Here is a 14,027-nt window from a genome sequence, read left to right on the forward strand (position 1 = left end):
TAAAGTTGGAGTGTCCATAGTAACTTAGAGGCTATGCCATGTAAAGGGGTGGTGCAATAGGCTAGCCTTCACGTCTGTGTCCTCAGTTGAGAATCTGCATTAATTAAGCCTTTATAAAGTCATAAGAGGTAATCTTATATGCATGGGACCTCATGCTAAGTACTGTGAAAGTTTTTTTTCTTTTCCAGTCTTGATCATATGCTAAACCGAGGTCAGCAAAGGTCTGAGAATTGCATTTTGAGCTGGAGTTAGTAACATGTTTAAAGCCAGTTTAAAATCTTTCAGCACATTTTAAAGGAACTGGTCTAAGACCTCCTGGGTACTTTGTCTTCATGATATTGAGCCCATGATGGAAAGGCCAATCACACTTCTCTTTAATTTCTGTAGACACATTTGGCAAAATACACGACTTTCACCTGGGACAGTGTGGTTTGAATACCATGTCAGCACTCACTTTTGTTGATGCTGTGGTAGACGAAAGTGAATAGAGACGTAAAACTGCTCTAGTCCCCCCCCCCCCCCCCCCCTCCCCCTCGCAGTTTTAATCCTCGGACACGGTGTCTGCAGGCTTACTCTGTGTAGGGACGTGAACAAGTGTATTATACAAAATGTGATGCTACCCTTCAAGTATGGAATCAGAGCCAGAATGCTTTTAGCTTATAAACACTAGAGGAACGGTCAAACAGTTCGCCTGCACCTCCAGCAGCTAAACACAGCACTTCTTGCTTGTTTACAAAGAGAGAAACAGAGACGATCGCTGGATAGTTTATTTTATCTGTTCAATATCCCGATGCAGGTTTGCCCTCCTAAGTGATTTTGCAACACACTCTTTACACCAGCTTCAAGTAATGTTGTTAAAAAAATACATGGCAAGGAGCCCCAAACCTTTTGCTGGTGTCCTCTGTTTTTGGTCCAAAGCAGAGCGCCATTAAACTAGATTTAAATGTCAGCCAACACATGAAGGAATGTGATGATGAGCGATGGCAATGAATAGATACAACGCTATGTTTTTAATGGCTTTTTAATGGTTATAACCTCCCAATGAGAATCCATTTCCACCAGTTAAAATGAATGAAATGGATTCATCAATGATGCGGTCGATGTTTAAATTCTGAATAACTCTGCTGACTGACTCGTCTTACCTCCTTTTTTGATGTTTGCAACCGTTTCTCTGGGTTTTGAGAGCAGTTTTGCCAATATATATCTTTTTCATATTTTTCTCTGTGCTCCGGCTCTCATGTGTGTGTAGTTGGTGCTGCTTCTGCTGCTCCTGGTCGTCTGAATGCTGAAGCCAAGTTTGAACTATAACCGCAAACCGACAGTCAAAGCTTTAAGTCTTGCCTGGGGAGGCAGATAGCAGTTGGCTATCTGTGATGACCCTGGCAAAAGAGCAGAGAAAAACAGCTTTGAAGTCCCACAGATTTAGCAGCACATTTAGTTGCGTTAACTCCAGAGAGAAACAGAGATTTTATGCGTGTTCAGAAAATGAGCTTGTTTGGTACGAGAGAGAGAGCAGAGCTGACGGATCAATGAGATAAGTTCGATAGCAAGGAAACTTGAAAAATATTGAGAAGTGTGATTTATTGCACCTCCAGTTTAACTTTCATTACACAATCAGCGCACAAAGCTCTTTGTGATGTATGCTATCATTTCACAAGCCAAAAAACATATATGCATCATGTGAATTTCTAAAAATAATACTAAAACCAACACTAGTTAAAGAAAACTGCAACACTGAATTACATCATTTTAGCTGCATGTTCGTCCTTTGCTTCCTTCTCGCTCTTGTTGTCAACAATTAAATGCAGTCAATACAAAGAGACGCTAAGTTATTGACTAGCTGAACGCAAAAGGTTATTCCCCAATAAATCAGGGTTATGATGAATGCGTGTGTGTTTCTACTTCCATCGCTCATCATCGCTCTGCGTTGCTGGGGCTTGAACTCGAGTCTGCTGCGCTGTAAGAACTTAATAACCTGCCACTGGCAAGCATGAAATGTCAAAATAAACCTTTCAAGGTGTGAGCATATCTCTCTTTATGCAGCTGTGTTTGGTGAGACCTGCTGATATTACTCCAGCTGCACATACACAATAACAAAATATAAAAATGCTGCTACTAAAGGAAGCTCCATTAAAAGTAAACTACAGCCTATTTTCTAAAGTCGATTATTTAGTTATGCATATCTTTCGGTGCTCTGTTCAGCAACAGCAACCCTGCTTACTTTTCAAGATTCAACACATCACTTAGTCCACATCTTTAAATTTCTTCATTTTTTATTACATTTATTCTTGTGATTTTACAAAAGAAATGTTTGAAAAAGAAACAATGTAGTAGAAATAACTGGGAGCCTAAAATATAATCAGATTTAACACAAATCCCATTACTATGCAATGCACAGTAACATTATGATGCTGACGTCTCTTTTTTCCCATAACACCTGCAGTGACCTACAAGCCATTTTTAAATTCTAAAATGAATTTAATAAACAAACAAACTGGCATTTAACTGTAGCTTTTCTTACCTATCACACAGTACTGTGCAAAAGTCTTGAGCCACGCATCATTTCTTTATATTTTGCTAGGGAAATGGGTGCAGGAATTTACTGAAACGTGTGCAGAGTGGCAAAAACCACTGGCTGAAATGCCAACTCCTCCAAACATTCAGACAATAATTTGGATTGACTGATTTTCCGTCCAGTTCTTGAGTAATTTTGCATAACTCGGCCTTTCCTCGCTGTTTTCCTTTTTTAATAATGGCTTTTAAAAATACATTTCTGAATTCAACGAACAGTACGAGGATCAGCTGCAGGGCCAGATGCATTTCTCAGGTCCTTGTCTGATCAGGGCAGATAGTTTTTTAGGCCTGGCACTTCTTTTATGCACCCAGTTAAGGACCCCGTGCACACCATACTGAGATATGGCAATATTTCAGCTAATAGGCCTTTGAAGCACTTTGTGAGTGCAAAAATACAATTAAATTACTATCAAATTGGTGTTCTGGTGATCTTAATCTAGATTCAACTGAAGAAATTTGGAACGCATTATGCAACAGACTGCTGTGAACAAAGTGCTTTAAGATATAATTTGAAATGGGTTCTTTGTTGTCTTTCACGTGTAGACACAACCTTGATTCTTCTCTTGTTTTCGAGCCCTTTGTTATGTTTGAATGCCTTATAGCCCCTTAACGATGCCCTACCATAATCAAATCAAATCAAATCAAATCACTTTTATTGTCACATCACATGTGCAGGCACACTGGTACAGCACATGCGAGTGAAATTCTTGTGTGCGAGCCCCACAAGCAACAGAGATGTGCAAACACAACAACACAAACGAGCAAAATACAAGAATGGCCAACCTGAAACTAATAAATATATGTACAATATATAATAGTGTATGCATTTCTGGATGTGTATACTAAATATTTTCCTACGTGTGTGTGTGTGTGTGTGTGTGTGTGTGTGTGTGTGTGTGTGTGTGTGTGTGTGTGTGTATACACATTTTACAAATTAAATAGTAAAAAAAATAAAAAATAAAAAATAATAATAAAATATATAAAATATACAGAGTTGAATATGTGCAAAACAAGTGGCATTTATATACAGTGTGGAGTGCATAGTGTTGAAGTTCCAGTAGTGAAGCTGAGGTGTCTATGACGTGTTCAGCAGTCTGATGGCCTGATGGAAAAAGCTGTCTCTCAGTCTGCTGGTACGGGACCGGATGCTGCAGAACCTCCTTCCTGATGGAAGCAGTCTGAACAGTTTATGGCTGGGGTGACTGGAGTCCTTGATGATCCTCCCCGCTTTCCTCAGGCAGCGCTTCCTGTAGATGTCTTGGAGGGAGGGAAGCTCACCTCCAATTATCCGTTCAGAGCACCGCACTACTCGCTGGAGAGCTTTGCAGTTGTAGGCGGTGCTGTTGCCATACCAGGTGGTGATGCATCCAGTGAGGATGCTCTCAATGGCACAGTGATAGAAGGTCCTGAGGATGCGGGGGCTCATGCCGAATCTTTTCAGTCTCCTGAGAAAGAAGAGGCCCTGCTGCGCCTTCTTCACTGTTTTGTTTGTGTGTACTGACCACGTAAGATCCTCAGCCAGATGTACACCAAGGAACCGGAAGCTGCTCACTCTCTCCACAGCAGCGCCATTGATGGTGATGGGGGTGTGCACTTCTCTGCACCTCCGGAAGTCCACTATCAACTCCTTTGTCTTTGCGACGTTGAGGGTGAGATGGTTGTCTTGACACCAGTGGGTCAGGGCGCTGACCTCCTCCCTGTAAGCCGTCTCATCACCGTTGGTGATAAGACCCACCACTGTAGTGTCGTCCGCAAACTTCACAATGATGTTGGAGTTGTTAGTGGCCGTGCAGTCGTAGGTGTAGAGTGAGTACAGGAGAGGGCTCAGTACACACCCCTGTGGAGCACCAGTGTTCAGTGTGATGGGGGATGAGGTGATGCTGCCCAGTCTGACCACCTGGCGTCTGTCAGACAGGAAGTTAAGGATCCAGCTGCAGAGGGAGCTGCTCAGTCCTAGATCCTGCAGTTTCCTGTCCAGCTTCGAGGGAACGATGGTATTGAATGCTGAGCTGTAATCTACAAACAGCACATACGTGTCTCTCTATAATTATAATAATTTATATAATTAATATCACCATTTGTAACCAGAGTGCCAACCTCACAGTGAGTCTATATATTTCCCTTTTAAACCAAAAATGTCCCATACTTAAGAGCCATTCATGAATAAAGACAAAAATAATGACACCAGCACAACTTATTTCAGTACACACAGAATGGTAAGGTAGCACTCTTACGACAAACTGGATTGAATGTTTTGTCACCAATTCTAATGGTACCATGACTTAAGCTATTAATTTTAATCCCTGTTTAGTAATGGCTCAGGAAACAATGGCGGTTTCTGGAAACACTGTTAATACGGCTGCTAGAGCCATTTTCTTATCTGCAACGCACAGAGGGAGAGAGACAGAAGACAGAAATAGTTGCTGAATTTGTAAGTAAGTGCGGCTGTGTAGAATCTGTCCTGACATACACAAATGCACCTACACATGCTCCTCCCTGAAGTGTGTACAAGGTACTGTACCCTTGCTGTATCGTATCACGTCCCCCATGGGGATAAGCTGCAGATCTTGGTGCCTCTGGTGTTGTTTGGTAAGGTAAACACTATCCACATGAAGAAACAAATCTAAGTCCTCAGAGCACCTTGTCATAGGCTTACTGCTGTTTTCACACTTTCACAACTCCAAAAAGCACTGATATGTAAATCAAACACAGTCTACATTTTTCCAGCCTTGCCACATAAGTATTAAGTGAGCTCTATAGTGTGGATGGAAACACAAGTAAACCCTGTTTACCTGAAATACTTTCCCAGACTGCTGCAACTTGTCACAATCATCAGACAATGCACACTACAGGGAGTACAACAAATGGTTGTTGTAATGCTGCAGACTATAACCTACTTCAGGCAGACATCTTCCACCTACTCTGACTCTCTACTTTTTCTCCTTAATGAGAATGGCTCGGCTAGCAGTTTAATCCAGAAAAACAACCTAATGCAAAACCAGTAAAAGGTCACAACCAGCCAGCATCCATCTTGGATTCACAACAGAGAGGCCTAATAATGCTTGCGGGTTGATTTACTTGTAATGAGCCACAGGAGTTGAGTGAGGTAGAGCTACTGCCTGCCACATATACTATTCACAGGGAGCAAATAAAGGCATTAAACTTTCATGGTCACAGTGCCATCTCTCCTGAAGTCTAATGTTAAATCTAACCCTTCATTTTATAGCTTGAAATGGGTCTTTGTTGTTAATTTTGTTGCTCAATGATGATACCAGGCAAACAGCTTAGCTATATTAAACCTTTTAATGAAGTCCTCCTAATAACAGAGTTTTTTGTCACTGCTTTCTAGAATCAGAAAAAATGTCACTGCTTTATTAGCAGCTGCAGAAATAATTGTTTATTATCACATACTGGTTAAAAAAAATAAAGACTGTCTATATTTTTCTTCATTAATTTGCTAGTCATGCTTGGGGACATCATATTTGAAGAATGATTGTATAGTACATAATGTATGGATAAGAATTTACTGAAATGGCAGATTCATCTATTAAAAAGCTTTCCCTATTATGTTATTACATAAATCGATCATCCTAAACATTAAAACCAGGGTGACTTGAATGCCACTGATCATGGCATTACTATGTAATGATTCAAAAATTTGGAATCCTCAAATACTTCTTAGAAATACTGTTGCAAATCAAGGATGCTCCCATTGCACTGGAGATTCCCCCGTTCAGTTTTATGGAAAATGCAACACAAAACTGGTCAGGAATGGCCTCAAATTACTGAGACGGCAATTTATCCCAGCTTTTGCTGGATGCACATGAGCCCCCAAGGGATCCATTGCCACATGACGCAACAGCTCTCCCCAAGAGGTTCCATGTCTGTGCTCCACAGGCCACTGTTAGATAAATGGTGTATGCTGTTAACTGTGCTGCTATTTTTTCCAGTGGTTACAACTGCACCACATTCTTATGGATAAAAATTTTATTAATATTGCCTTTTTTGCTTAAAAATGCCTTACATAAATATATGGTTAATAATTCTGGTAGGATGGTTCCAACAATAAAACACAAGCTGTAAAAAATAAAAAAACGTCTAACCAACAACTGCTCCGCCCAGAGGTATTAGATTCAAACAGACCAAACAGAAGATGAAGTGTTGATAATTAGAAACCTTTCTTCAAGTATTTTTTCCCACTGGTATTACGTACCACATCGGTTGAGTTGTGCATTTCCTCTGATGCAAGACTCCAGAAATATGGCAGTCTCTTGTGCATGCTCCACTACCAGCGGCCAGAAAAACAGCTCTGTGGATTAAGCCACCGGAGCAATGTTGATGATGACTAGTCAACATAATTTGCTGCCTGAAGACAAGAACTGCAACGGAGGAGTAATCCACATACTGTTTGTCGCCTCTTAATTTCTATCTACATATCAAAAGGGACTTAACCTTAAGTGGGTAACAACTTTGATAAAAGCTTCCAGTTACAGTTTCATTTAGGCAACTAAAATCTAAGAGGTGAACTAAATTATACAGAAATGTTGATGGGAGCACACTAATTAATTGCACTTTTGACTGCAGTATAATCTAGGACCTGTTAAAAGTACAAACACCTGATATTGCAGTTGGAAGTAATGTCAAGCATAGTTCAAGGCTGCAGAGCTAATACCTTTTTTCTACAGTACAAGCTCCTGAGGATAAATTAACTGATAACAAATAGGTTCCCTTGCTGTGTTATGACTCATCAAATTTTCTCAAGCTCCTTTACAGGTCCTTGGCCCTTTAAATGGTATATCAGTCATACCAATAAAGTTTTATTTGCGGGAGTCAACGTTTGTGAATGTACACCTAACGAGCTTCAGAGGAAGCAAGCTTTCGATTCTGACTATTTGAAGGGAGATTTCACATAATCCCTGATCTGATCACATCAGGGGGCCACAGCATGAGTAACTGGAGACATTCATTCCCACATAACTGGTGTGTTTGTATGTGTTGTGTAGTTCAGTGCTGGTGTGTGAAACTGTTCTTTAGTGCATTTGTGGTTAAGATTACATGAATGATCGTTCAATTATCGTCACATGATTAGTGCTTTCATTTTCTCAGTTTCCCAATAAATATGTCAATACCAACTCACTGAACCAATCAGTGTCTTTAAACTAAGTGGCATAAAAATCATTTTGCCTCAGTGTAGGATCATCACGCATCAGAGAGATTTCAAGGTGATGTACAAAGAGTTATTTACAACCCCACTTTTAATTTGCTCCTGCCAAACTACACTCCTCATAATCCAATCTACATTTACTTTGCTATTGTGCAATATAACTTTTTATTAACTTAACCACCACCTTGCACACAGGAAAGCATGACTGCTCTAACCTGAGCAAAGCTAAGCAGCAGGTTAGGGTCAGTTTACAGACAGCAAAATTTGATATTATAAGGTTAAAGAGACAGTATAGCTTGAGTTGCACTGGGATCTCCTGCAGCTCATATAAGTTTATGGTGATATTAAATTGCTTCTCTAATTTTTTCTTTTTGCTATTTGACCCCAAGATGATTGATAAAAAACTATGTAAGCTGGGGAGTGTCTTCACTGAAGGTTATGGTAAGAAAAAGGTTGAGTGGGTTAGGGTTAGGGTGGTGATAAAAATATATCTCCTTTCTGACTTTCAGTTTAATATCTTGATATAGTCTAACAACAGTAAAATTAGAAACTGACTTTCACTCCTATGACAACAGAATTTTGAGAGGGATTATTTTTCGGCTTTGTCTTGTGTCACCACGAGTGGCATGTAGTGACTTTCACAGAAAGGTGAGTAGAGACGATAATGGTTAAATTGGGCCATAATAAAACACAGATACAGTCTCGTGCATCTTTCTGCACTCCTTCCTGAAGAACTGTTTAATGTCATTATTTGTACATCATCAGTATATTTACTATTAGCTGACAATGATGAATAGGGTACTTAAGAGTACTTATTCTGCAGAAAAATGTTCCCCATCAGTGTTGAAGGGATTAAAACTACTGCTGTAGATATTTAAGTTGGGATCATTTTAAATACTTTGTAATCTCTTTCATTTAAAGTAATATGACATATTCTAAAAAAATGTGAGGAGTGAGGACCCCATTCCTGAAAAAACAGCTGTTAACCGAGATATATATATATATAAAAAACACCCAGCACGCCCCTGCGGGCGGTTTATCCTTCAAGCTCGGGTCCTCTACCAGAGGCCTGGGAGCTTGAGGGTCCTGCGCAGTATCTTAGCTGTTCCCAGGACTGCGCTCTTCTGGACAGAGATCTCCGATGTTGTTCCCGGGATCTGCTGGAGCCACTCGCCTAGCTTGGGAGTCACCGCACCTAGTGCTCCGATTACCACGGGGACCACCGTTACCTTCACCCTCCACATCCTCTCGAGCTCTTCTCTGAGCCCTTGGTATTTCTCCAGCTTCTCGTGTTCCTTCTTCCTGATATTGCTGTCATTCGGAACCGCTACATCGATCACTACGGCCGTCTGCTTCTGTTTGTCTACCACCACTATGTCCGGTTGGTTAGCCACCACCATTTTGTCCGTCTGTATCTGGAAGTCCCACAGGATCTTAGCTCGGTCATTCTCTACCACCCTTGGGGGCATCTCCCATTTTGACCTCGGGACTTCCAGGTTATACTCGGCACAGATGTTCCTGTACACTATGCCGGCCACTTGGTTATGGCGTTCCATGTATGCCTTGCCTGCTAGCATCTTGCACCCTGCTGTTATGTGCTATGGATTGTCTCTGGGGCATCTTTACACAGCCTGCACCTGGGGTCTTGCCTGGTGTGATAGACCCCAGACTCTGTGGATCTTGTGCTCAGAGCTTGTTCTTGTGCTGCCATGATTAGTGCCTCTGTGCTGTCTTTTAGTCCAGCTTTGTCCAGCCACTGGTAGGATTTCTGGGTATCAGCCACCTCCTCTATCTGCCGGTGGTACATACCGTGCAGGGGCCTGTCCTTCCATAATGGTTCCTCGTCTCCCTCCTCTTTCTTGGGTTTCTGCTGCCTGAGGTATTCACTGAGCACTCGGTCAGTTGGGGCCATCTTCCCAATGTATTCTTGGATGTTCCTTGTCTCATCCTGGACTGTGGTGCTGACACTCACTAGTCCCCGGCCCCCTTCCTTCCGCTTATCGTACAGCCTCAGGGTGCTGGACTTGGGGTGAAACCCTCCATGCATGGTAAGGAGCTTTCTTGTCTTTATGTCAGTGGCTTCTATCTCCTCCTTTGGCCAGCCTATTACCCCAGCAGGGTACCTGATCACGGGCAGGGCGTACGTGTTGATGGCCCGGATCTTGTTCTTACCATTCAGCTGACTCCTCAGGACTTGCCTGACCCTCTGCAGGTACTTGGTGGTTGCAGCTTTTCTAGCGGCCTCTTCATGGTTCCCATTCGCCTGCAGGATCCCCAGGTACTTGTAACTGTCCTCTATGTCTGCAATGTTGCCTTCTGGTAGTTCAATCCCTTCAGTTCTGACTACCTTCCCTCTCTTTGTTACCATCCGACTACACTTCTCCAGTCCGAACGACATTCCAATGTCATTGCTGTATAGCCTGGTAGTGTGGATCAGTGAATCGATGTCTCGTTCACTCTTGGCATACAGCTTGATGTCATCCATGTACAGGAGGTGGCTGACAAATTTATATATATATATATATATATATATATATATATATATATATATATATATATATATATATATATATATATATAATTATACCTTAATTTACAAAACAATATTAGATATTAAATAATATTGTATAAATAAAATCACAGCTGAAATAAAAAGCTTGTGCACCGTGTGACATATTTACCTGTCAACATGTGCATAGACAATAAAAAGATGAATGAAAAATAAAAATGATCTCTTAGCAACATTGTTTAAACATTGTTTGGTCATTTGAGATGTTACTTTGTTGGAGTCTGCACCTGTTCACATTGCCTGTTTTAATAAACTGGACATGGCAGAAAATGACATCCACTCTCCATTATCATCAAGACTGATGTACTAAAGAAGTTATTAAAAAATATTAACAATACACTCCAGCTCGATTTCAACGATACTGTTGTAAAGTGGGGGTTAATCCTGCTTCCAGAGACAATAATTGACTGCGGCCTAAAAACAGCAATGATGTAAAGGATGGATGTAAGCAGGCATGAGAGGATCTTTATGATAGAATACTGTTTGAGATGAAATCACTTTCAGTTTCAGTTCTCCAGGCAAGCACTGCTCCCCTTACTTGCCCTGATGGAATGCCATTGCATTATACTGCAGCTATTTCAATATGGAAACGACTTCTAACTAAATAAAATATAAATTAAAATGATTCAGAGCTGTCAGACTTTTTTTTAGGAGCCTTACAAAAAAACCCTATAAATATTCCTACTGAGTGTCAAAGTTGATTTCTGCAGCATCTTATTTCATTTGCATCAGGCTGGTGACTGTGATATTTTGTTAGAATTTTGGCATATAGAAATTTTGAGCATGAATGTTATTTGCATGGTTTGTACCCTTTGCAAATGATGGAGCAGCTGTGATTGGCTGATAGAGAGGACCGCCCTCACTCCTGTGTGGAAAGACCAACCCTAATCTGATCATCAGTCACTGCATTAGCAGTTAGAACCTGGAGTCAACAAGGCTGGAAAACACACAGAGAAGATCATTTTCACATATTCACTAACTCTCAAATTGATAATCTCAATAAATGGAACAAGACGTTTCCTTCCCTGTTTGGAGATTAACAGATATGAGTAAAAGACAGGTGACGTGCTGAACACAATGCTGCAGAAAAGCAGAAAATGGCCATCATGCTAAAGTTATCAAAGCAAACAGTTTTCTAAACTGTGGTTTAGAAATCTACTGTGGTGGATTATTTATTCATTTTTTTAAACTAACAGCATTTTTTACTGTTGCAGTTTGATATTATTTCTTACTGGAGTTAAATGGTACAACTAGCCAAACAGCGCAAAGTCGAAGGAAGATTTAACTCTGTCATTTTTTATTTCAAATTTTATTTATATATCATCAAATGACAACAGCAGTCATCTCAAGGCAGGTGGAGACCCTATAATAATACATAGAAAATCAAATCAAAAAATCTCATTTCCAATTAAATTCACAGCAATTGTTTCAACCCCAACTTTCAGGTATTGTTGTGCCTGTTTTTTTCCAGTCATGTTTTGAACAGATCCAAGTCTTTCTCATAGTGACCACCAGTTTCATAATTTTTGTGCTTCTCAACAGTTCTATAAAAGCTCAGCAATTAATATCAAAGCTAAAAATATAGTCTAAGGGAGAAGTTTTCTGGAAAGGCTGCATGCCCTAGAGAGGCTTTAAATCAAAATTCCTCCTCTATTCACCGGCTTTCATGAATTCATCTGAGTGCTACTTTTCTCCTGGTTTAATCTGTGAAGACTGAAAATGAGAATAGATTTACATACAACAGAGAGGATTTGAAGCCTGGACAATGTGCAAAAGGTAGAACAGAGGCACTTGCAGTAATACAGAGGTAGGCACAGTATAACACACTGCACTTAAAAGAATACTTTCAAGATGTGTGAGGTTTTTCTTCTGGGCAAAGGATGAAAAGATTTTCAATGTCTGCTCAAGATTAATAAGACATTAATATAGACCTTGACCAAAGAATATAGCAAGACCAACAAAAAACCTATTTGCTACAAAAGCTTCTGGGCAGCAACCCGGACAAAGTAATAGCATCCAGATCCATCAGGTCAAATGAAGTTCAAGTCACCTATAATTCCAATGATGTTTACTCTCATCGGGAAAAACAACTCGAGCACTTCTAAATTTAATTTCCTTTCAAGCCTCCAGCAGAATTGTGAGAGCTCTTTAAAATGTTTTTTTTTCAGTAACTGTCTGACAGAAAAAAAAACAATAGGAAAAATAGGACAAAAAAATAGTGGTGACATGAATCTAGTTTATGAACATTCAATGATTTATATTGTTTTATCTGTATGTATCTACAAAGTCTCCCCTCTGTCTCTGTTTCTGTGTTTCCTGCAATAAATATACAATACAAAGCTCTACAACTACACAATGCTGTAGGCCAATAGCTCATTGTGCTCTTCACCCCTTCATAACCCTTAAAGCAAGCAACAAGAGTCAGGAGGAGAGAGGGGGGGAGATAGCGAGAAAGAGAGTAGTATAATAAGAAGAAGATTAATACAATCCATATGCTATGTTTGTGTGTTTCGCATATAGACCGATTCAATTGATCTCCATTGTTAAAATTATGTGAAAGAGGAGTTCAGTCTTTGCTGAGGTTGCCATGACAACCCAGTCGTGACATACCTGTGCTCCCAGCCTGGCAGAGGACAAGAAGTATAATAAGAAGCATTTTAAAGCTCTAATATATACTGTAATATTCGTGTTTTCTTTACTACTTGGGAATTAATAGTTTTTGGTTTTTCTGTTTTTTGTAAATGTTTAAACTGTAGTAGTTAATTAGTCAAATGTAATAGTTAAATGAAGACTATAACATCTCAACCAGGATTAGAGCAAATCCCACAAAATTATGAACATCATTGTTCTCCTCAGGTGAGCTGTAATTAATACATTGAAGCCCTTTACTGTGTATTTTAGTGCAACAGAAAGTCAAGTTCTTTTAGGCTTTAAGGCGTTAAGTAACAAATAAAAAATGTTTTACAAATACCACTATTATCATTACTACTACTCTTTCACAAACTCGCTTGCAAGAGATATTTCTGTCTTAAGCAGGCCTCCTGCCACTAGGCCTCATATCTCAAAGGTAATTAAGAGTTGAGTTTCTTGCAAGTCTGTAATGATTCTGTGTCTGCAGAAGCCCCAAGGACTGAGTGAAGCGTCTTTTACCAAATTATAGGCAAACAGACCTCGTAAAAATATTCTAAGAGTGACAAAGCTTATCTAGATGGAGAAGAATAGGGTATTTGGAGAATATGTAGATATGTGGTAGCGTGGATCACAAGCCCAATGCCGTCCAAGTTTTGTACTCGATGCACGATCAGTATTGGTCAGACCTTCAAACCCTTTCCATCTTGTGCTAGCAAAAACCCACCAAAGAACATCACAGAAGCTCCTTCCTACCCGTCAAACTTTATAACTCCTTGTGTATTCTATTTCTAGCATTCCTCGGAATATTTCATTTTAACTTAACATAGGACTTTAAGCAACTTAGCAACAGTCATACTGTATATGTGAAAATATGTCATGTCAGCAAGTGCAGCCATCTTCCTCTTCACTAATGTTGAGCTTCCTGCAGTTACTTACTAAAATATACAACAGAATGCTAATGCACCAAGTTGTAAACAAGGTAAACATTATTTCTGAAAAACATCTGCATTTTGGCACCGTGGGAATGTTAGCACACTAGCAGCTTTTAACTGAAGACATCACTGTGCCTAAGTGAAGCCTCGCTGTGCT

The 14,027-nt window shown here is 40.1% G+C and overlaps 1 protein-coding gene across 2 annotated transcripts in view; it reads right to left on the reverse strand.

Moving 5' to 3' along the window:
• Positions 1-14,027, reverse strand: part of begain (brain-enriched guanylate kinase-associated) — a 59,138-nt gene that overhangs the window by 32,888 nt on the left and 12,223 nt on the right. The window contains exon 2 of one of the 2 annotated variants that reach the window (XM_085258371.1): positions 1,143-1,379. The exons of the other annotated variant lie outside the window; for it this stretch is intronic. Coding sequence (XP_085114497.1) covers positions 1,143-1,213 — 71 coding nt within the window. The 5' untranslated portion in view covers positions 1,214-1,379. The remainder of the gene's footprint in view (positions 1-1,142; positions 1,380-14,027) is intronic. 2 annotated transcript variants of the gene reach the window in all.

Source organism: Mchenga conophoros, linkage group LG19 (assembly GCF_057382185.1).
Source record: "Mchenga conophoros isolate Kocher_MC1m ecotype Shallow Benthic linkage group LG19, M_conophoros_male_GT1.1, whole genome shotgun sequence".
Lineage (NCBI taxonomy): Eukaryota > Metazoa > Chordata > Actinopteri > Cichliformes > Cichlidae > Mchenga > Mchenga conophoros.